This window comes from Ascaphus truei, chromosome 12 (genome assembly GCF_040206685.1).
Source record: "Ascaphus truei isolate aAscTru1 chromosome 12, aAscTru1.hap1, whole genome shotgun sequence".
Taxonomy (NCBI): Eukaryota; Metazoa; Chordata; class Amphibia; order Anura; family Ascaphidae; genus Ascaphus; species Ascaphus truei.
In genome coordinates, this window is record NC_134494.1 from 51,791,614 (window position 1) to 51,814,875 (window position 23,262).

At 40.6% G+C, this 23,262-nt stretch overlaps 1 protein-coding gene across 4 annotated transcripts in view; it reads left to right on the plus strand.

The window, feature by feature from the left end:
• The window catches only part of ABCC8 (ATP binding cassette subfamily C member 8), a 158,031-nt gene that overhangs the window by 43,371 nt on the left and 91,398 nt on the right, over nucleotides 1-23,262 (plus strand). For 3 of the 4 annotated variants that reach the window (XR_012787627.1, XM_075567706.1, XM_075567708.1), the window contains exons 5-8: nucleotides 833-1,075; nucleotides 6,611-6,799; nucleotides 15,855-16,019; nucleotides 19,504-19,659. Coding sequence is in view for 3 of the 4 variants with exons in the window: in XM_075567706.1 (XP_075423821.1) it covers nucleotides 833-1,075; nucleotides 6,611-6,799; nucleotides 15,855-16,019; nucleotides 19,504-19,659 (753 nt within the window). In the remaining variant the exon portion in view is untranslated. The remainder of the gene's footprint in view (nucleotides 1-832; nucleotides 1,076-6,610; nucleotides 6,800-15,854; nucleotides 16,020-19,503; nucleotides 19,660-23,262) is intronic. The other variant, XM_075567707.1, reaches the window with a different exon arrangement.

Consider the following 23,262-nt stretch of genomic DNA (forward strand, 5'->3'; position numbering starts at 1 on the left):
GCAGAATATATATATTATAGCAGAATATATATATTATAGCAGAATATATATACCCCTCCCTTAATGAAAAAAAATATATATATACACACATATATATATATTTTATTTTTTTCATTAAGGGAGGGGTACAGAAGAGAAAGTGGTATGGAGGGGGGGGGTGCATTCACATATACATCTTCCATATTCACAGATCAGGACATATCTCGTCATGTTTAATAAAAAAAAACACCAGTACTTTATCTTAACACAGCTTTTATCTCTGTGGAACCAAGCCATTTCTGTCTGACGGATACACAGATCTTATGGTTATTTCCTTATCTACACCACATAACCAAGCACCTGTAAATAGCTTTGCTCCGAACGCCAATCCTCAAGGGATGGTTTTTTTTGTAGTTGTTGTTTTTTTACAAACTTAAGTTTTTTGGGGTTTTTTCAAAACATCTTTAAACATAAATGGGGATGAGGGATGGAGAACAGAAATGAGAAGGGAGTGGGGGGATGTGGGCGCCATTGCAACACATTATACAAATGCATGTCAAAGCATAGACCAAATCAGCACTAATTCCGGGTGAATATCATGTGAGAGGGTTCGTACTTCTGTAAAAGGGAGTTTGAGTTATATTTACTATTGTGTAAAGGGTTGGCCATTTCAAACCTGATTCCCCCCCCCCCCCCCCCGAGTTTGCGGATAAGCAACCGTGGTCGCAGGGAGAAGGGCTACAACAGGCTTGTTCCCGGTTCAGCTGGGGATTATCTGCCAGGGCTGCCTGACTTTTTGGAAGTTTTGACAGGGATTATTGTTTTTAATGCAACGTTGACTTCTGTTTTATAGCGGTACGTTTTCTATAAATACTCTAAAGAGGTGAAACCTCCAGAGGACCTGCAAGACCTCGGAGTTCGCTTCCTTCAGCCCTTCGTGAATTTGCTCTCCAAAGGGACATATTGGTGGATGAACACGTTCATTAAGACAGCTCACAGAAAACCAATTGACTTGAAAGCAATAGGAAAACTCCCCATTGCAATGAGGGCAGTGACCAATTACATTCTCCTTAATGAGGCATTTCAAGCACAAAAGGTAAGACAGTAATGATGGGTAGTATATTTTGACACGCTTAAGCCAATTATATGAATCATTTAAAACACTAGTCTCTCCTACTCTGTTTAAAAAACTATTGGTAATATTTTAAAAGGGCAATCACTCCAATTGTATGTTAAATGCTGAAGATCTGGACAAAGTACATTAATCTTCAATTTAACTGTGTAACTCGTATTGACATTAGATTAGAATGGGTTGCTTGCTATGCAAACTAGAATATTAATGCAGAGTGAGTGGAAAAAAAATATGTTCCTTCTATAAAATAAATAAATGTCATTTTTTTTCATTTGTGTACCATTGATAAATGGTTGAGTCTAGACTGCAATAACATGCCTATTAATTATTCATGCAAGTATGGCTTATTATAGTTACATGTTTGTTATCGTAGATAATGTTTTTAATTTTAAAACCGAAGGGCTGATTTCATGGTACTGTGATGCTAATTATTTATATGTATTTCTGTTAGCAGCTTTTTATATGGATATAAACATCAGGATGATGTGACATTGAGTTACAGATGTATTTAATTGTATGCAGCATTTGTTGGGTTTGAAGGATATCAATCTATGCGTTTTAGAGTCTGAAGAAGTAGTTTAGTGAGTAAAGGCGCTGACTCTGAGAACTATGATACTGACTTTAAGGCAGAGAACAAAGTTAAAATCCCAGCTTCGGCTCCTTGTGACCTTGGGCAAGTTACAGTACTTTATCTCCCTCTAACAGGCAACAAAATTAATGGGTGTCTTCAAAATTCTGTGTACAATGCTGCATACACTGTCAGTGCTATATAAGAACATAAATAATTTAAGAGTGTTCACTGCAGCCATCATTTCACTGCTGTAGTGTATCTGCAACCAATCCCAGCCAATCTACCTTCCTGTGCTTATAACACCACAGATTAAATGTCTCCCGTATACATCCTTTCCATGTAGAATAAGTCACACTGAAAGGTCTTTTATGCTGGAAGATGTTCATTGTCACTTTCTAGATTAATGAAACCATGTACATTTAAAATACTGACATGCAAAAAGACATTACATACTGTAAGTACATCATGAAAAGCCTTTATACTGTATGTGTGCAGCATGCTACAAATAGCCTTACAAAGCATGGAGGTGGATTAATAATAGTGGACTGTATACATTCTGAAAAATGGAATAAGCCGTTGTGAATAACCATGTGACAATCAGGATATCGTTCTTTCATAGCAGCAATCTTCTGCTCACTTTAAACACAGCCTTCTTTTTTCAGTACTCTTTGTGCTGTTTGTTCTTTCAGAGATAATAAGTCCCAGAAAGCAGGGTCCCTTGTAAGGCCCCTCCAGTGCTGTAGGGGTTAAAAAGGGATCACGCCTTTATCATAAAATGATCTTCTGTTTCTAATTAACATTAAGAAATATATACATTTCTAAAAAAAAATACACAGTATCTGTCTCTGCAGCTGACAGTGTGTCAAAATGGCATGCACATTAATATATGTGAAAAGTGTTGAAAGGGCGTACAAGATTGCAGAATCCCTTCAAATGAGGACCTGTGTTTATACCACACTGCTGGATAAGAGTATTGCTAATAGAGGAAATGATGCAAATGCTGTATTAAGACAGGAATAGTGATTTAATGCTGCTGTCCATGGTCCTGAGACCATAACAGCAGTCATTGTAGAGCCTACATTTGTTGAAAGTAGTAAGATGTAACTCATATGGACCTATAGTTACTAAGCAGCACTATGTCATTAAACACCTTATGGCTCATTCCCTTTAATGGGCAGTAAGGTGGCTGTTGGCAGCGGGAGCTATATAATGGCATAGCAATTATGGCCCATCATCTTTGTGTCTAAGCATGCTTATTTGTTTGTCACTCTGCAAGGAGAGATTTTAAAACAAAGAAAATCCTACTGGACATTCATTATTTTTTTAAATAGTAGCTTGAAAATTAACTGCTTAACTTATCCACACATTATATTTGTTTTTTACTTTTTACTAAATGCAATTTAGAATAAAGCAAAAGTTGTCCAACCTTAGGAAGCCGAATTAGTATGTTTTACTGTGAGCTATGTGCTTGGGAGAGCAAGGGGCTGTAGGCAGCTAATCACTTGATAAATAAGGTAATCAGACTATCTTATTATTATAGCTAGTGTTTCTTCGTTATATACAAGGTGATTCTTTGTTATAAACAAGTTGATTATGAGGTGTACACAGGGTATCTTGCACAAAAGGGCACCCAATGCAGTGTGTTGCTGACCTGTCCATCACCTCAAGAGTTAAATAATTGGCTTTTATAGTACAAACCACTGTGCATGGTAACTACATTCTGCATTAATGTATTTTTACATTACGTTGATGCAAAATGGTGCACACATACATACAGTATGACGTTAACCATCATTTTGGTGTATGTGCAGCTTGATACATAGCCCACATTGGTTTAGCTTACATGGGACTTGTCTTAGTTTTATTCATACCAATTAAAGATACATAGAAACTTTAGTATTATCATGAAGTTTTCATCTGATTTAGATCAGATTAAGTACTAGTGTGACGATTTTGTTTAATACTCATTTGCTGCATGAGGACTCCCGCAATATATTTGAAAAGTATTGTATTGTGTCTCTTTCAGCATGGATAGACCAAAGCTAGGGTTACTCATATTGCAACAAAAATAACAGAATAGAGAGTCAACTGTGTGCAAATGAAGTTATGGCGATTTACAGTGATCCCCATCGAGTGTTTTAAATCAGAACTGTGAGATTAACAGACAGAATGGTACAGTACATTGATTAATGTTCAACATTATTCTGGGAGCAACCATTTAAAGACAGGAAGGGCATTTGCATCTTTTAATCCATAGCCCCAGTCTCTTCAACTAGTTTAAGACAAGAGCCAGATCAGAAAACATTGTAGGAGTAGAAGGGCACAAGCTTACTGTAATGTCATTTTAGATCCATTTAAAGACCTGAAAAGCAAATATTAATAACACCTGTACCATATATATTTGCATTACCTTAACTTATACATAAGTTTTATAGTAAAAAATAGCACTTAGCTGCCTAAGTAACTGGTATGAAATTAGCGGGAGCAGAGAGTCCAAAGGCTTGATCAAGGCCCTTTGGCCTGCGAGTCACCAGTTAAAGAGCCCTGCCACAGTCCCTGTAATCTCATTTTATCATGGTGTATGAACCCTGAATAAGCTTTTGATTTCAGTGCTCACAATTACCATGTCAACAACAGAATACAGATTTCTTTTAGATGTTCCATTACTAGGGGCTTATCTTTATCGTGCGTGTTTTAGTTTGTTTAAACCTTTCTTTGTATTTGCTCAGTTATCCATTTGTAGCTTGACATTCACTTTTAGTTTGGACGCATTAAAACACTGTATTTGTATTTTTTTTTATTTGTGCTTCTATCTTCTATAAGAGTATTGCATGCTATAAAAGATTTGTTTGATCTGTGTATTGTAATTGGTATTTTGAAATGGATTGCACTGTATAACACACTGATTTTATTGAAGCGCTGAAACAGAAGACCACCTCATTTAAAAACACATACTGCTGCGGCCAAGTTTATTCGAGCATTTGCCCGTTCTTGGCCGCAGCAGTAGCCTGGCGCGCGCCCGAGTGTGACGGGCGCGCGCCGAAGCAGCGGAAGAGCGCCCTCCGATCGGGGCGCTCTCCCTACCGCTACCGGGTCCGCCGGGTCCCCCGGAACCCCCTGCCGCCGTCCCGCAGATCGCGGGACACCAGGGCTCCCTCGGGGAGCCCTGGACGCGCGTGCAGGGGGCGCAGGCTCCCGAAGACGCGTGACCGCGCGTCTATGACGCGCGGCACGCCGAGGGGCAGCCACAAGCAAGCCGGGAAATATCCCGGCTTGCGGTACCGACCACACTGCAATAAAGTGTGTCGGTACTGTACACAGTTCCTGCAAGCATAAACCCCAAACCCACTAATATATATATACACACACTCGACAAATGCGGTCGCCCGAAACAACTGCATTGTAGCCGCTGTCGACTGCTTACCTGCGGCGGTGTCCCCTGGCATCTCCCGGTCTTCTCCGTCTTGATCTTTAAAATCAAGTTTTTCTCCTGCAGCACTATTCAAAATGGCATCGCAGCGTCATATGACGCCACATTGACATGGTAAAGGAACGCTACGTGACATTGCGAGGTCCCATATGACGCTGCATAGCCATTTTGAATAGTGCTGCAGGAGAAAACATTTTAAAGGCGACAAGACAGCAGAAGGCCAGGAGACGCCATCAGGACCCCGCAACCGGACCCCACCGCAAGTAAGTGTCGTGAGGAGGGGGGCGGGTGACTTTTTTTGGGGGGGGGAGGAGACGAGTAGGTTGTGGCCCGGTTTGTTGAGATATATATATATACACAATAAAACAGAGGGGCAGCTGGCACTCCCATCAAAGTGAAATTGTATGGTGCCTGTCCTATAGAAATAGACAGAGAAAGCAGTCATCCCTAGCAAGAGAAGACAAAGGACAGCACTCAAACTCAAGGATAAATGGCAACAAAAAAACCTGTATTCAGATGGTACAGCACAAACAAGACCAACGTTTCGGTCCTTGTAGGACCTTCCTCAGCACTACCCTGAGTGCCTTGTTACTAACATACACCTTACTTGCTTCAAAATTTTGTGTGGTCCCCTGGTTTCTTGGAATGAACACGGTATCGTTGTCTTATTACTTTATGGGACCAGCACCTACCCATACATCTCTGCTTTTGGAAGTGCCGACTGACTTTGTTTACTATATAACACACACACACACACACACACACACACACACACACACACACACACACACACACACACACACACACACACACACACACACACACACACACACACACACACACACACACACACAGTATTTGTATAAATAGGTGCTATTGGGCAGTGACCTAATGTATACAACAAGAGAGAAAAGCCCCAATGCTACATCCAATATGACAAATTATTAAGTTAAATCTGTTGTTTTTCTCATAAGTAAGGGGTCATCAGTCAATCCTTTGGCTAAAGCATTATAAGCCGGCAACCATGTCACGGTTAACCCTTTACTGTAGGGCCTATACTGCCTGCACATGTTCTTTACCCCTCTCCTTGAGGAAGCAGTCTCTTAGTAGACTCATTTAATTACACAAAAGAAGACAAACAACGCAGATTACTGCTTTAAAAGCCACATAAGGCCTCATCCAGGGTGGCGCTGAGCGGGCTGGCGCACTCACGCTGGCCGCGATGAAACACATTGCTGCAATGTGTGTGGCCAGCGTGAGCGAGCGCCTGCTCATACTCGGCAAATATGAATCTTCCGCTCGCTCACGCATCACATGACATCTTGGCCATGCCCCACGACACTCCCTCCCCCCCCCGCTCGCACACCTAGCCGGCCACAAATCGCGCATGAGCGCCACGGTCTCTCCCTGCCTGGCCGCAGCCTAAGGAAAGTGATTGCAGTTGGCTTCTATGTACAGTAAAGCGTGTGTCTCTAAAACCAATTTTCTCTTTCAACAGAGCAAGACTTCTCAATGTCCTGCAGGATCGAAGTCTATCTGGCGAGCCCTGTGCCATGCTTTTGGGAGACCTCTCATTCTGAGCAGTATCTTCCGTATTCTGGCAGACATCCTTGGGTTTGCTGGTCCGCTCTGCATTTCAGGGATTGTCCACCACCTTAGCAATGGAAATAGAACTTTGCTCACACAGGTACAGTCCCGATAAACTGCTGTTTGTATTCCAAGATGTAGAGACACCTAGGCCCAGATTTTACTAAGCTTGGCTAGATCTGGGCAAAAACACAGGAACGACTGTTATTTGCCCAGAATTCACTAAGCTAATTGTCTGCAAAAATAACGACCGTGCTAGAGTTCATTAGCATATGTTGAACATCATGTTTTTTAAGGTGAATGCGACATTATCATCAAATAACATAGCGTTACTAAGGTCTTGTCATTACTGACATCCAAACCCTTTATTAGGGCTTGGAGATAAAGAGAATCCAAGAATAGATGATACAATTAAATAAATTCACCCCTTAGTGCTACAAAGCGGTTAATATATTCCAAACTACACCCTTGGAAAACAAGGGGTTAACCCCCCCCCCCGCCCCATCCTGGATGCCAATTCTCCCTGGGGCACCTACTACCATCACCCACCTCCACCCCATCATCACTAACAACTCCACATCTTGATTATTCTTACAGCCCTATTATCCAAAGGCGGGTTATAGGTTATTGGACATGCTTTAAAAAACATGATTAAAACCTACATTTCAAAAAAATAAATAAATTATATATATATATATACTGGTCATTAACCCCTTCAATGTAGGTGAGGCTGCCCAGGCCCTGTCAATGGGAGCCTTGTTACCCTCATTTCAACCAAAGGGATTAATGGTAAAATAAAACCCCTTACACTCCTCACTTCTGATTTAGGAGTGCTTGTAGTGATCACTATGGAAAAGAGGAAATAATGTCAATTTGTTAAAAGACACAAGAAACGTTATGGGTAGTTGAGAGAGGTTAAGTTGCTGGCTTTATATTGGGAACTGGTACAATAGTTGGTTGCAGACCCCACACGAATAATTTATTGCAGGTCACTTACACATTTCCGTGAGGAAATGTAATTCTGTGGCATTGCACAGAAGAAATAAGAAATCCGGCATTCTGCGGTGCTAGTAAGGTGCTGTATGTCTTTAGTGTTCTCCTTTGGGAATTCAGGTAAGTCTTGTTTTGCCAGTTCTTTAATATACGGTAGATTACACATTTATTGTGACACTAGCATTGGCCTATCTCTGTGCTTCAGAACCATTTTGGCTAAATCTAAAGTTCTTATTACACGGCATGTCACGCTCCAGCGTTGTTATATTAATGGAATATCCTCATAACCGCACAATGCTAACTCATGTCATGTTGTGCCTACGTACAGGCTCAGAACTATGTAATAATAAAATATTCAGTATACATAATTAATATATTTATTAGGTTTTTTTTTTTGTATTATGTACTTGAAAGAGAAGCAGACAAGCTTTGTTGTGTGGGATTATTTCTGTGCTCAGTCTGTTTTTAATGCATTCATTGTCAAAGTAGAATTACCAGAGGGACGTTAAGCTGTGACGCTAGAAGCATGGTGGTAACATGGGTTAGACGTCTCTAGCCGGTGACTATGGAGACTTAATGAGGGGTGACTTTAAATGGTCCGTTATAGTCGGTGTACTTTGCTGAAAATTATGATGTTGATAGTGATGACGACAGGTCCTTTTGATAATCAAATAGTGAGGCTATTTTTTACAGCCTGCAAAGGATGTCTGTCTACTGTCAAAATCAATGTATGTTACAATATTTATCGTCTCCATAGAGAGAAATAATTCTCAATGTGAAATGTGGTTCTGCCTTGATCAAGTAAGTTATTGCATGTATTTGATATATACATGTATGTGTGCGTGTGTAGCACATGGCATTATTGCCCCAGATAACATGACATAGTTTAAGTCAGAATATCCCAGATGTTCCTAGGATTCAGTGGAGATGTTGGCTCAGTTATGGCGGTAATAGCACTTGGTGAAGCTTGATGCTGAGCACACATTTTTTAGGGCTGTTACAGGAGTTTCAGAATATGAAATAATTTGTTTCATCTTCATTTTTTCCACTTCTAGAATTCTATAAATATTTCAGTGCTGTTAGAAATAAGGTATTCAACGTGATGCAAGGTGTTCAAATTCAATTTAAACTATGCGTCATAAAGTCACATAACGACCTTCACACATACGAGGCATTTTTTATGAAGATCTGACATTTTGTTGCACACATTTTTGTACAAATATGTACATAGGCCCCATGGTGTCTTCAACATTTAATGCACGTGCTCTATACATTGTCAGCACTATGTAAGAAAACATTTTTATATTAGGAGAGTCGTTTTCGGAGAAGGTAAAGGCAGAATTGCTTCACAAAATAATAATAATATAGATATGCATCAGTGTGTGTCCCAGTGAATAGTTTGACTCTCTTATTGTATAATTTATATCCATCAGGTTTAAGGTGGTGTTTGTTTTGTGGTCTACATTCGCAAGGCTATTAAGCATACAGTGCCTTAATCCCTCCTCTACCATAGAAGCCAGAAATCCATTGCAAAAGGATTAATGTACAAAACATATAATAATATTAACTTTTATTTCATATAGAGCTTTTCTCGCAGTGGGACTCAAAGTCTTGCACAATGATAGTGTAGTGTGCAGTACACAGCATTGCACATAGGATTTTTACAGGCACAGTCCCTGCCCAGATGAGTTTGCAAGCTATTGTTTTGGTGCCTGAGGCATAGGGAGATAAAGTGACTTGCCCAAGGAGCTGACACCAGGATTTGAACTGGCTCCCTTAAACTCCATGTTATTGTTATCAAGTCAGTGGTATTACTCACTGGTTCATGCCATCGCTATAACGTTAGATGTCGCTGATTTATGTTTATTTAAGGCATGCCCAGGCCTTCTGCATCAATACTGACACTGAGTCCTATGGAAACTCCTGAGGCATGTCTGGGTACTTTGATGTCTCTTGGGGGGAAAGATAGTATGGCTACGTCTGTAGTTGACAGATTTCTCTCTATTGCAGTATGTGTAACTAAGAGCAGGGGTGCACAAACTTTTTTGTTTGCACCACCCTGCCTGCTTTCCTCCCCCCTGCTCATGCCCCCCTCCTCCCTTACCTTTCCTCCGGTATTGGCGCCACCATTTAAACCTGCAGCGTCATTTACTCTGCATTGTCATGACGACATGTTGCCAGAAGCCGCCGGAGAGAAGGTGAGAGACAGAGGCCTCGCGCGTTCCCCTGGCATTCTATTTAACTTGTGGGGAAGAGCGCGGGGCCTCTGTAAGCACTGTGCCCCCTTCCCTCCGGAAAATTTCACACACCCCAGTTTACACCCCAGTTTGCGCACCCCTGGCTTAGAGGCATTGCACTTTTAAGGCAGTGTTAGTAGTTGAAACAGCTGCCTGGCAATGCGACACCTAAGCAGTGGAGCAGAGAGAACCCTTTACAGATGATTTAAGCACTGTTAATAATAAGAAGTCTGGGTACAATATTTAGCATACCGATATACTGCATTTGTGGCTTCCTTTTGATCAGTGATGATTATGCTCTGTATCTAGCAAAAGAAATGTGGACGTTCCGGGCAAAGGGCTGCGGCACAATATGTAAACGTATGTGGGAGATAAAGAGACTAAGCGTATTCAACACTCTAATTCAGCGCGAATGTGCTACAGAACGTACATACTTCGCTTAATATATGAAATGTCCGCAGGGATATTGGATGCGTAGACTCCTTCTGCAAGCTGCAGATGATGGAGCACTGTATTTAATACAAAGAATACAAAGAACAGCAAAGCATAAAACCGCTTTAATAAACAATGTTAAAAGAAAACGTGCGATTGCAAACTCACAAACTCGTTCTGGGTAATGTGCAGTTGAATATTAGCTTCCCAGATTGGCATTTAAAGGGAATCCTCTGCCCAGGCACTGCTACTGCAGTCTCTGCAGCTCACTCCGTCACGGTTGCTCGGGCCATCCGCTCCCCTCAGTACAGGTCCCACACCTTTTGTTTGTATGCTGTTGCAGACCAGGCCCTAGCCCTGAACTGTGCTCTGGTTTGTCTGATTCCCTCCTCGCTGAGATCGTGCCGAGCACCAAAATCCCGGTTTCACTTCCGGGTATGATGCGTTCAATGATGTCAATGCACAGCTACGGTGGCTCAACTGGGACATCCTACGTGTTTCGTGAACTTCCTTTGCTTCATCAGGGGTAGCGCCTCCAGCATATTGTGGGTTCTTAAACACCCAGTAGCTGGCAGGCAATGATTAGCATAATTGTTACACTAAGCTGATTCAAATGACATAGTTAACTGATGCTGATTTACATATATATATAATTGGTGGTAATGAGTGTGCATCCTAAATTAGATTGCAACATAAATAGGAAAAGCTTGCAGCATAAGTAAAATGGGTAGCAACATGGAGGCAATAACATACTATTCTAAAATCTAAGGTCACTAGTGGGAGAGAGGGTTTCCACAGATGTTTAAACTGTAGGGCAAGTAATGAGAATAGACGACAGGAGACTAACAGCAAGGAGTTTTATTCAAGTAATTTGGCAAGAAACTTCCAAATAATAAACAACATTACATGTAATACTATAGGGGTTGTTTACATACTAGAGTGTACATGTAATACTATAGGGTTAGTTTACATGCTAGAGTGTACATGTAATACTATAGGGGTTGTTTACATGCTAGAGTGTACATGTAATACTATAGGGGTAGTTTACATGCTAGAGTGTACATGTAATACTATAGGGGTAGTTTACATGCTAGAGTGTACATGTAATACTATAGGGGTAGTTTACATGCTAGAGTGTACATGTAATACTATAGGGGTAGTTTACATGCTAGAGTGTACATGTAATACTATAGGGGTAGTTTACATGCTAGAGTGTACATGTAATACTATAGGGGTAGTTTACATGCTAGAGTGTACATGTAATACTATAGGGGTAGTTTACATGCTAGAGTGTACATGTAATACTATAGGGGTAGTTTACATGCTAGAGTGTACATGTAAACTACAGTATGTAGGGAGGACAAAAATAAAATTAAAGACGAGACTATGTGAGCATGTGCGGAACATCGAGAAGGGCCTGGAAAGTCACAGCGTTTCAAATCATTTTAAATTAAAACACAACCGTGTTCCAAGCAATCTCATATTCTGGGGCATAGCGAGTGTCGCAGCAGACTGGAGCGACGCTGAGCCTGGTCTGCAACATCCTGCAAACGAAATGTGTGGGACCTGTACTGAGGGGCGCGGACGGACCCTGAGGGAGGACCCGAACAGCCGTGACGGAGTGAGCTGCAGAGACTGCAGTAGCAGTGCCTGGACAGAGGATTCCCTTTAAATGCCAATCTGGGAAGCTAATATTCAACTGCACATTAACCAGAACGAGTTTGTGAGTTTGCAATCGCACATTTTCTTTTAACATTGTTTATTAAAGCGGTTTTATGCTAGGCTGTTCTTTGTATTCTTTTCATTAAATACAGTGCTCCATCATCTGAAGCTTGCAGAAGGAGTCTACGCATCCAATATCCCTGCGGACATTTCATATATTAAGCGAAGTATGTACGTTCTGTAGCACATTCGCGCTGTATTAGTGTTGAATACGCTTAGTCTCTTTATCTCCCACATACGTTTATATATTGTGCCGCAGCCCTTTGCCCGGAACGCCCACATTTCTTTTGCTGGACTGTGTGAGGGGATTTGGAAAATCCGCTGGTTTGGACTTTGGCAGCACGACTCTACACTGGACTTTTATCAATATTATTATTTATACTGCGGTTTACTGGTTTTTTTTAAGGTTATCATAGTGGTTTTTATCTTTGTGGTTTTTATCTTTGTGGTATTACTGTGGTTCTGAGTTTATCAAGAGATCTAGGGCCTCATGCAGAGAGCAGCGAATTAAAAAATTGGCGAGTTTAATAAAAAGTAGCTTTTTTGGAGAGTTTTATTCTCCATATGCAGAAATGTGCGAATTCTGCAATGTTTGGCATTAATGCGTATGGCGAGTTTGAATTGGAGAGATGCGCGCTGCAGAAATGTGTTTAAAAAAATTCGCGCATTTTTTTTCCCCTTTCCTATAGGCGGCGAGCTCCATCTACTTGCCAACTTTTCTTGGCGAGGCAAATAGTAGAAAATCGCGCCATTTTCTTGGCGCGAACAGCCGCTAGATGCCGTTCGCGGCTCTCTGAATTAGGATATTTTTAAAACTGGCGAGATGTAGGTTCTCGCCAGCCGCGCGGCGAGATTTTGAAAAAGAAAAAAAAATGGCGCGTTTTACATAACTCGCCATTTTCGGCAGTTTTCTGCGCGAATTTCCCCAAAAAATGGCGAGATTTGAAATAGCGCTGCTCTCTGCATGAGGCCCCTAGACTGTTAAAGTGTTGTAGCGCTTCCTACGCCGTCTTTCCGATGCTCTGTACCTCCATTGATTTTGTGAGCAATGTAATTAGGAGCTTTATCACTGCCAGAGCAATTTGGTATATGTGACTTTATTAGCACAATCCATAACCTTATGATTGTATGAGCAGCTTGGGTGTACAAATTGATGCCCATCTTATTGTCTCAGACTGTTTGTTTGAATCATTTCTCTGCAGATAAATAAAAGCACAAAGGCGCAGGGAATGTCTAATAAAACTTTAAGCCATATCCTCCCAACTATATATCAGAATAGATCTGCGGATAACCAAACAGAGTACACTCAAAGGTGCAGTTTCACCTAGGACCAAAGTCAAGTAATGGCATTTATGTCTATTATGTTGATGTCATTTCAATGATAAATATTTGAAATAATTTTTTAAAGCAGCTGTCCATGCTGTCTAATATTTTGTGGGAAGTATTTTATTTTTTTATACTACAAAAATCGTGGGGACTCTGAAAGTTTATCCGTGATCCCCCTACTTCTGGGAACTCCCCGGTTCAGCTACAATAAGAAAAAAGAGAGAGGGAAAAAAATGGACTGCTGGTTTCAAGTCCGAAGTTGTCATTTACAAAGCGTTCTCTTTATTGGCTTTGTGATCTTTCTTGCTCCACTCCAATGACAAGGTAACTCCATTAGCGCACACCCCCTCCTTATCCAAGGGCCCACACAGGAAAACAATCATAAGACAGGGACAAGGTTTAGTAAAACCCTAAAATTCAAGTTATGCTGGATTTATTGTCATTTTTGAATTAGTTCCAAATGGTATTTGAGGGACATGTATGCAGCCACCTCTGGGGTAGAATGCCGGCATCAGGTTTTTGACACTCCAACTGCTGGAGTGTATAACCGGAAATCTATGAGAAAAGAAATGTAATGATAATGAATGTGTTATTTTGTTGCTGTATGCGGACATGCATCTTTTATGATCAAGTATGTGATTTCAGGCTTTGCAAAACAGTGCCATTCCCTGAATAGGTATTGAAAAATGCTTAGTCATGAGGACATCTTAGACAATATTACTGGTCCCTTAGTTACTGATGAGGTTGTGGTAGGAGGTTACTGATACCTATGATACTTGGTGTTAGAGTATCTGTGCAGATGGTGTTAGTCATGAATGTTTAATCGGTTTCCTGGTTACCGGAGTGATTTGAGAAGTAAAACTTCACTGGGAGATTGACCGATGAGTCCATATTGTAGTCACAGGTCATTATCTAATTGATTAGGTTCTCACTTGCGTCACTCAGTTTGAATGTTGCTTTGTCCGCACGCTCCAATTGTATAAACCTAGTGATTACTGAAACAATATGCTGTGGTTGTATTGCAGAGAGAAGATACAATGGCTCTTACCAACCACTCCCATGTACTGTAGCAATAAAGGAGGGAGAGGGATCGGGTGGTGCAGTGGGATACCTTTTTTTGGACCAACAAGTAGTTGACATGTTACAAGCTTTCGAATATCTCGGGGTCCTTCATTGGGTAATCCAATGAAGGCCCCTAAGAGGTTTGAAAGCTTGTAACATTTCAACTACTTATTGGTCCATTAAAAGGTATCATATCACCTACTCGCTCCTTTGTTACTACATGGCAGAAAGGACCAACATAGCTACCCATCTTCCTTGCAAACATTCACATTATTTATTCTTGCATTGCATAATTCAATGTTTCTCAACCATTGATGATAAACAGCTCAGTCTAACATAGACCGTCATTCAGTCTGAATCTGCCTCTCTCTTTCATTGACTTTCATCCCCTTTTTTCTCACAAGTATTATGTTTTATTCACCCTCCTGATTGTTCCCATCTTTCTATGTGCTGTCTCTATCTTGTTTTCCTTGTTGTATCCTGGTTTTTTTTTGTCTTCCCATACTGGGGGTTCTATATTAGAAGTCTCATGTCTGTAAAACTAGGAAAAAGACAGAACCAAGTGTTTTCACAGAAAGCACTATTAGTACCTGCGGCGGGAGTGGCCAACTACAGTCCTCAAGGGCCACCACCAGGTCAGGTGTTAAGAATATCCCAGGTTCAGCACAGGTGGCTCAGTCCTTGACTGAGTCACTGCATGAGACACCTGTGTTGAAGCAGAGATATCCTTAAAACCTGACCTGTTGGTGGCCCTTGATGACTGGCGTTGGCCAACCCTGATATATGGGATCTTTTCATATGAATCATGTGCATTTTTTTTTACCCCAGTCGTGCATATATCAAATACACCCCAGAGAAGTCAATCCGACTTAACAACGGAACGGTTGAAATAAGATAATCCATTCCGGCACTTGATGAATATGCCCTTTTGTCTTGTCTTTTCCGTTTTTTGATGATAATTTTCAGACCTATTATCATTCTTCATCTTATCCTTTTCTTTTCCCTCTGTTGCTCCATCATGCTCCATCATGCTCCATCATGCTCCACCATGCTCCATCATGCTCCACCATGCTCCATCATGCTCCCTCTTGCTCCCTCTTGCTCCATCATGCTCCATCATGCTCCATCATGCTCCATCATGCTCCCTCTTGCTCCCTCTTTCTCCATCATGCTCCATCATGCTCCATCATGCTCTCCTTATTGAATACAGACCAGTGTCTATACAGTATATGCGTCAGTCATGGAGATGCCTCAAAATTATCAGAAGTAAACAAAGAAGTGTTAGAGCTCTTTGGGTGGGACGAATATATGGAACTGATGTTAAGCAAATACAAGTGATATGTGCATTATTCCTATCTGGCTTTTTTGCATAATCTTTTTCAGGCAAAATTTCTTGGTGTTAACTTCATTTCATCTGAACAGTTCCTGGCCAATGCTTATGTGCTTGCAGTCCTTTTGTTTTTCGCACTCCTGCTGCAGAGAACATTTCTCCAAGCATCATACTATGTTGCCATTGAAACTGGAATCAACTTGCGTGGCGCAATACAGGTAGGATGAAAGCTTCAAACAAGTATCGTCTAATCTCAACTAGTATCTATCTGTAACAAGGTTAATTCAGGGCCTTGCTGTAGACACACACACCCTCCCCCAGTTCCCCTGTGCTGTGCATCCAGCAGGACGGCCAACACATAACACTTACTGTCTCACTGTCACGTTATCCATGTGTCCATCTGAATATTTATTTATGTGTCTATCTGTCCATCTTACTGTCTGTCTATTTAGAGATAGATAGATATCAGAAAGTACATTAACCAATACAAAGTGTTAGTGTTTCTAGAAGTGACATAGCAAACCTAAAGCACACATGGATTACCTGTGGGAACCCGGCACCCGGATTGTACTGTACGTATGTAGTGACTGGACTACAATGTTTCACAGCTATTTCTTGAAACTTTCTTGTAATGTTTGTGTAGTATAAAACAGGTGCAGCGATTGAATCTACCTTTACAACCACTCAAATTTTTCCAATAACCAGGATGATTTTGTGATAGATTTGAGTAACATAATTACCAAAGGTATTGATGGTGTAACAGTCAAAATCACACACAAATTCAAAGTTGCAAACTTAGCTTAAACTAAATTCTCTGCAGACCTGTAACAGATTACACAATCCTGATTCTAGAGTGTTGAAGATGGACATTTTGATCAGTCCTTTGAAAAGCTGTGCTCCTCCAACGTGTCCACATCTCAAACCTTAAAATAGTTGACTTGCATGTCGACACAATTAACGTCAAACAGATAATTTCTTGTCAGCGCACTTCATGGACTTGTCATGACCAGCAGATGCCCCACGATGGCATTCGTCTTTTCCCATAATACGGGTTTGTTTATTGGTACTGTAAGTAGTAGCACACAGTTCACCACTAAATAGTGAGAGTCATTTATTGGCATTCCTCCACAGTACAGGAGCTAAAAATAGTTCAAAGAACTTTTTGAAACCATACGTTGCATTTTCAGCATTGTTTAGTGATAGAGGATTCAGTGATATCCCAAATGGGGTTGTCTGCTTCCTTGTTAAATGTCATTTTGAAATGTGTTGTAACACTTTTAAATGTGGTGTAAAGCACCAATTGATTTTTGGGACAACTTAAAGAAATCCTGAACATTTACTCCCATTTGTTGAAAAGATCTTCCACTTAGCAAAAACATCTGCAAAAACTGCGTAACCATGTCAGCTGACTACCATTGGTGTGCACTTTTAATGCCCTATCAAACCCAGCAAACAAGTCCATATTTTTTTGGAGCGATTCTTATGATTCTTGTTTGCTGTAGAAAAGTATAAGGCTACAATTATACCAGATGCCGCTGAGTGGCATCGCGATCCGGTGACATCATCCTCACGCTGCCGCCGAGCGGCATCTGAACAAACAGATGAGACAGGAGAGGAGCAGAGGAGACAGGGAGGCGTGGCCGTGAGCGGTTCGCCGTCACTGGCTGCAGCACTCACGTGACGCGGCCGTCCCCTGGGTAAAACAAATGTTCATGTCTCTTCACCAGTCTGCCGCTTTGCAGTTCGGCGCTGTGCGGCCGCCGGGATAGGTATGTTTGGTTTCATTGGATTCATGCTCTTTGTCTTTCAGCCGCACGGAGTCGCACCGCGCGGCACCACCGGGCGGTTTTAGGTATAATCACGGCCTAAGAGTAGGCTTAGATCTTTTCTAGATATTTAGATCTTTTGATATTAGATATTAGATCTTTTATAGATATTTAGATCTTTTGATATTAGATATTAGATCTTTTGTAGATATTTAGATCTTTTGATATTAGATATTAGATCTTTTATAGATATTTTAGATATTACATATATCAAGCTCTTTATTTTGGAAAAAATTGCACTTTAATCCCAACAAGAGTGGCAGATGTGTAATCAGATCTGTCAGAACACCTTCCATGCTTCCCACATACAATAAATGAGCTTTGACACAAGGTTCATTATTTGACTTCTAAAGACTTGGATGGTCAGATGCCATTGTTGTTTGTGGTGTTTTTATAATAAGTGGAGTTTGAATGTACATGAATAAGAAAAGATGATTCAGGGCACTGCGGATTTTTCAAAGGATTTATTATGTCAGAACAGCACGATGTTTTAACCTTCTAAGAGGTCTTAGCACGAAACGTCGTGCTGTTCTGACATAATAAATCCTTTGAAAAATCCGCAGTGCCCTGGATCATCTATTTTTGTTCAAGTTTAGTATTTTTTTAGACAGGTTTTCCTGAACCTGGAACACCGGTGATAGCAAGTATCTTTGGTTGATGTTTGGTGTGCAGCATTGCAGCTTATTGCTCGTTTTAATGTACAGACCATGTAAAAATTGGGAATCATGTTCCACGATGGCCAGCATAATATCTGTATATGAGCAGGATTTTACTGGTAGAAGAACGGAAGGCTTAACGCAAGATTAAGAGCAATTTACACGTGGGGAAAAGTTACATTTGCTATAATAAGTGGTCATGGTTGGAATAGATTCTATTTTTTCAGTGCTAGTAATTTATTTAGACTATTATGCTGATCAATTTTCCGATGCACTAGAGCAGAGCTTTTTGGTTCATTTTCACTGAAGTCCTCATTACAGTATGTCAATTTAAATGTGTAGTATGTATACAACTGGGAGCATGATTAGACTCTCTGAGCCATGGTACAGATGAATTGCGGGTTGTGATACCTTTTTTTGACCCTTTTTATGCACCAGAATGAGAGTCCTTGAGTCATAAAACTGTAGTATACAGAGATTAAAAACCTTACACATCAAAGGTGTAAACCTGTAGAAGAGACTTATACATATGGCCCCAGCACGCAACAATAGAAGCAATGAACACTAGTCAATTGGAATAAGTCAAACGTGTATTTGAAAAATTATTTAAGCAGCTATACATGGAACCCAATAGCAGGGTATGGAGACAACCTCTCCTGTAGCAACAACCACACCAAGGAGAGAGAGGGGGGGGGGGCAAGGGGAAAAGAATAAAAACACAAAGGGGAAGAAAACAATATATACGTACAATACACGTAATGGATGTGGGTAATAAAATAATAGGGGGGCAACGTTAACGTTTCGGGCCATAGACGCCCCTTCTTCAAGCCCGTTCCCACAGATGTAATATATCTGTGGTACTTCCCTAATTAACCCACCTCCAATCAAATATATCTCAATGGAAACAGTCCCGGAAGAGCACAATATGCTAATACAAAAGAAAGAATGGTTCTAAGCACCTAATGCCAGCCCTTTCTGAGGGATCACTGGCAAGCCTCCTGTTAGCATAAACCAAACTATAGCTAGTGAAAGCCCAGGCATCAGACAGCTAGAGGTAGACAAAATGAAGAAAAACTGCAGTATACAAATCCTTTGCTGTAATAGGCGTCAGTGTGTCTCCCAGGGACTGTAGCTGTCTGATGCCGGGGCTGTCACTACCTCTAGCTGTCTGATGTTTGCTATAATAATGAATGTGTTTTATTTTATTGTGTTTTTCTTAGACTAAAATATACAATAAGATTATGCATCTTTCGACATCCAACATGTCTATGGGAGAAATGACGTCGGGCCAGATTTGCAACTTGGTTGCAATAGATACAAACCAGCTTATGTGGTTCTTCTTCCTGTGTCCTAACCTTTGGGCCATGCCAGTGCAGGTAAGAGAACACCTTACAAAACCATCCGTTTCAAATGAAGCCTATGAGAGAGTTGGACGTTCCTCAGATACTCTTCTTTTCTCCCTCTACCACTTGCCTTCTTGATTATATTCCCCATAACACCTTATCAGACCTCTTGCTCCTGTCTCAGTCCTGACACTCACCCATATCTTCAACTCCTCCTTATCATCTGACACTTTACCCTCAACCTTTATGCATGACATTCTCACACCAGTTTTAAAAAAACAACACCCTTCGCACTACTGTATAGGCCTTACAAATGACCTCCCTGTATCCCTCTTGTCGTTTGACTGCAAACTGCTAGAACACCTTAGTATTCTCATGCATGATCAACTTCATTCTCATGCCCTCCTGGACTGTCTGCAATCAGGCTTTCATGCAGCTTGCTGAACTGAGGCTTCCCTCACTAAAGTAGCAAAGGATCTCCATGCAGCAAAAATCAAAGGTCACTTTTCCATGTTAAACTCTGTTGCTTTTTATACTGTTCACCACTGTTTTATCATTCAGATTTTACACTCTCTTGGTATCAGAAACAGCTTTATCATGGTTCCTCTCTCAATGCTCCTTTTCTGTCTCTTTTGCTAACATGTTCTCACCTCTGCTAATCTTCCTGTCTGGTGTACCTCAGGGCTATGTTCGGGGACACCTCCTTTTCTCTCTACACACTATCACTTGGTGACATCATCAACGCCTTTGGCTTTAGGAATCACCATTGGGCAGATGATGATACGCAGATATATCTATCTATACAGTCCTAGTGTATCAGCTGCAATCCAGTCTCAAGTCTCTGATTGCCTCTTTGCCAAATTCTTCTGAATGGGACATATCTATCTATACAGTCCTAGTGTCTCAGCTGTAATCCAGTCTCAAGTCTCTGATTGCCTCTTTGCCAAATTCTTCTGAATGGGACATACACGCTTCTCAAAATGAATATGTCCTAAACCAAGCTCCTCATATTTTCTCCTAAATATGGCCCACTATTACCTTTCTCCATCACAGTAAATGAAACCACCATCCATCCTGTTACCAAAGCATGTTGCCTTGGTGTGACATTTGAATCACTACCACTCTACTGCAAAAACTCTAATCATGCTCTTATCCTCTCCCGTCTGGATTATCTAGAATAATTTCACTGTCTCCCAGAACAGTACTTGTACATCTCCCTAAATCTGCCGCCTGGTTTAACATCCATTTCTGGACCACCTACAAAGTTCTCCTTCTAACTTTCAAGGCTTCCCACTCATACCCTCCTCCCTAAATATCGGCTTTGATTTCTTGCTATGACCCTGCTTGTCTCCTGTGCTCTGTTCATAACTTTCTCCTTTCTACCTCTTCCACCTCTACTGTTCTCTTGCTTTAAACCTTTTTCCCTCACTGCCCCTTACCAGTGGAACGTGGTTACACGCGGTTACACGCGGTTACACTCGGTTACACTCAGTATACACCAAGCACCTTCTCTTCTCCCCACCGTTACGTCAAACCTGAAAACACAGCTTCTGAATGAAGCATTTGAATAGCCAAGAATAATTGCTACTCCCCCATACCCATAGTCACATTTACCAACCATTGTGGTTAAGCACTGCCATCCCCCTGACAGCACTTACACCTTCACAAACGGTCTCTGTAATTCTCCCAACATAAAATTTAGATTGTAAGCTCTCTGTGGCAGGTTTTTTGTTTTGTCTGATTTATATTTGTTGCACTTGTAATTGTATTAGAATTACTTGCACTCTAATGTCTCTTTTGTAAAGTGCTGCTATAATTCTATCTATCTATCTATCTATCTATCTATCTATCTATCTATCTATCTATCTATCTATCTATCTATCTATCTATCTATCTATCTCTCTCTCTCTCTCTATCTATCTATCTATCTATCTATCTCTCTCTCTCTATCTATCTATCTATCTTTCTATCTATCTATCCACACATATTGGTTGTATTTTTGTTTTACTGCTGGACTGGCTCAGTTGTTTAAAAACCCTTGACATTTTGAAATTCTATTAAATCCATCCTTTCCCAAACATACCTTGATTAATGTGGATTTTAATCAATCAATAAATCACAGTATGTTAATCAACAAAATCCATAATCCAGATTTTCCCAACTTCAATGCATAACTGATGCTCTCTGCTGGTGACTCCCACTTCTCAGCCTTGTGCCCTGAACTGAACATAATTCATCAGTGGCACCAGTTCTATGCTAAGCATTCAACAATACTCTTACATGTATTTCACTTACTGTATATCAATTGAAATACCTCTTGTGCAACAAACCTTAAAACATAATATTATAGTGTATTTTTTGTTTCAGTCAAACGTAAAGCTACAAAAGCGTTGTCTGTTTAAACAACAAAAGGGCCATTTGTATTTTGGATTTAGTTCGTTCAGTTTGCTTGAGAACAGCCATGCTATACTTCTTAAAAACTTGCTCAACTCCTTATTTTACTGAAATACACCAAATCCTGTTTATACGTTGTGGTGAAAGAGCAGTTATAAGTGTTACATGCAGGCAACAACGGGAAACATACTTTGATTTGTATTTGATGACTAGCTGGTTCACAAAGTTCTGTGTAATTATATCTTGGGCTATAGATTTAAGGAGGGTCTTGAAGATCATAATTAGTAGCCCATGTAAGCATATGTTACACGCCAAGTTATTTATGCTAGCAGATCACATGCCAAGAGACATTACACAGAGTGTTGACGATAGATTTTCCCTGCATACTGTCATGTTTATAAATGAAATATATGCCATTCTGCTACAGAGTAACTTTCCCCTTACAATGCGCTCAGGTTTTAACCCAAGTACATCTTACGATCTGGGTTGCAATCTATATAACATAAAGCGGTCTTCTGAACTTGTATCATATTGTATATACTGTCTTCTTTATCTAACTCTAATATACTTTCCTATTTCACTTTATTTATTGTTGCCCCTCCCTTTCTTTAAACGGGAATAGTCATTATCATATGATCACTGACCTAACAGAATAAAAATAAATACTCTTTACAAATGTAAAGTGATGAGAATGAATGTCCGGGGTTAGCAGCATCAATGGGTGTGCAGGTGTGTGTCTAACATTATTTTTATAAAACTGATATTGAATAAACAACTCCCCTGAATTTCGTAGCACGTTACTCGTTTCAGGTACTGTAAATACACTGCAGTGCTTACCAGTGACCTGTGCCCTGAGCGGAATTCATTTATTAGCAGGACTTGCAACGCTTTCAGTTTGTCTCCGTTTCTCATTCTCTGCTTGTGCTCTTTTTAGGAATACTATTAAACAGTTAGTGTGTGCGGTGCACAATTGTCAAACACCCTTACTCTATGTGTCATTGAAGAGGACAGTATTTCACAGCAGTGAGACGACGCTACAGCTATTGCATTCATTATGATACAGGGAAAAGCCCAAGCACCTTTAGCTTTCTTTTTAGTGACCAATTAATCTTTTACTCCAATCAATATCCAGAAGGAGGACATTTAGAATCCCACTAATTATCATCTTGGGATGCAATATATTTACTGTAGTGGCTCATTATTTTTACCCCCCTATTGTGGCATGTGCAGTGTTGCACAAAA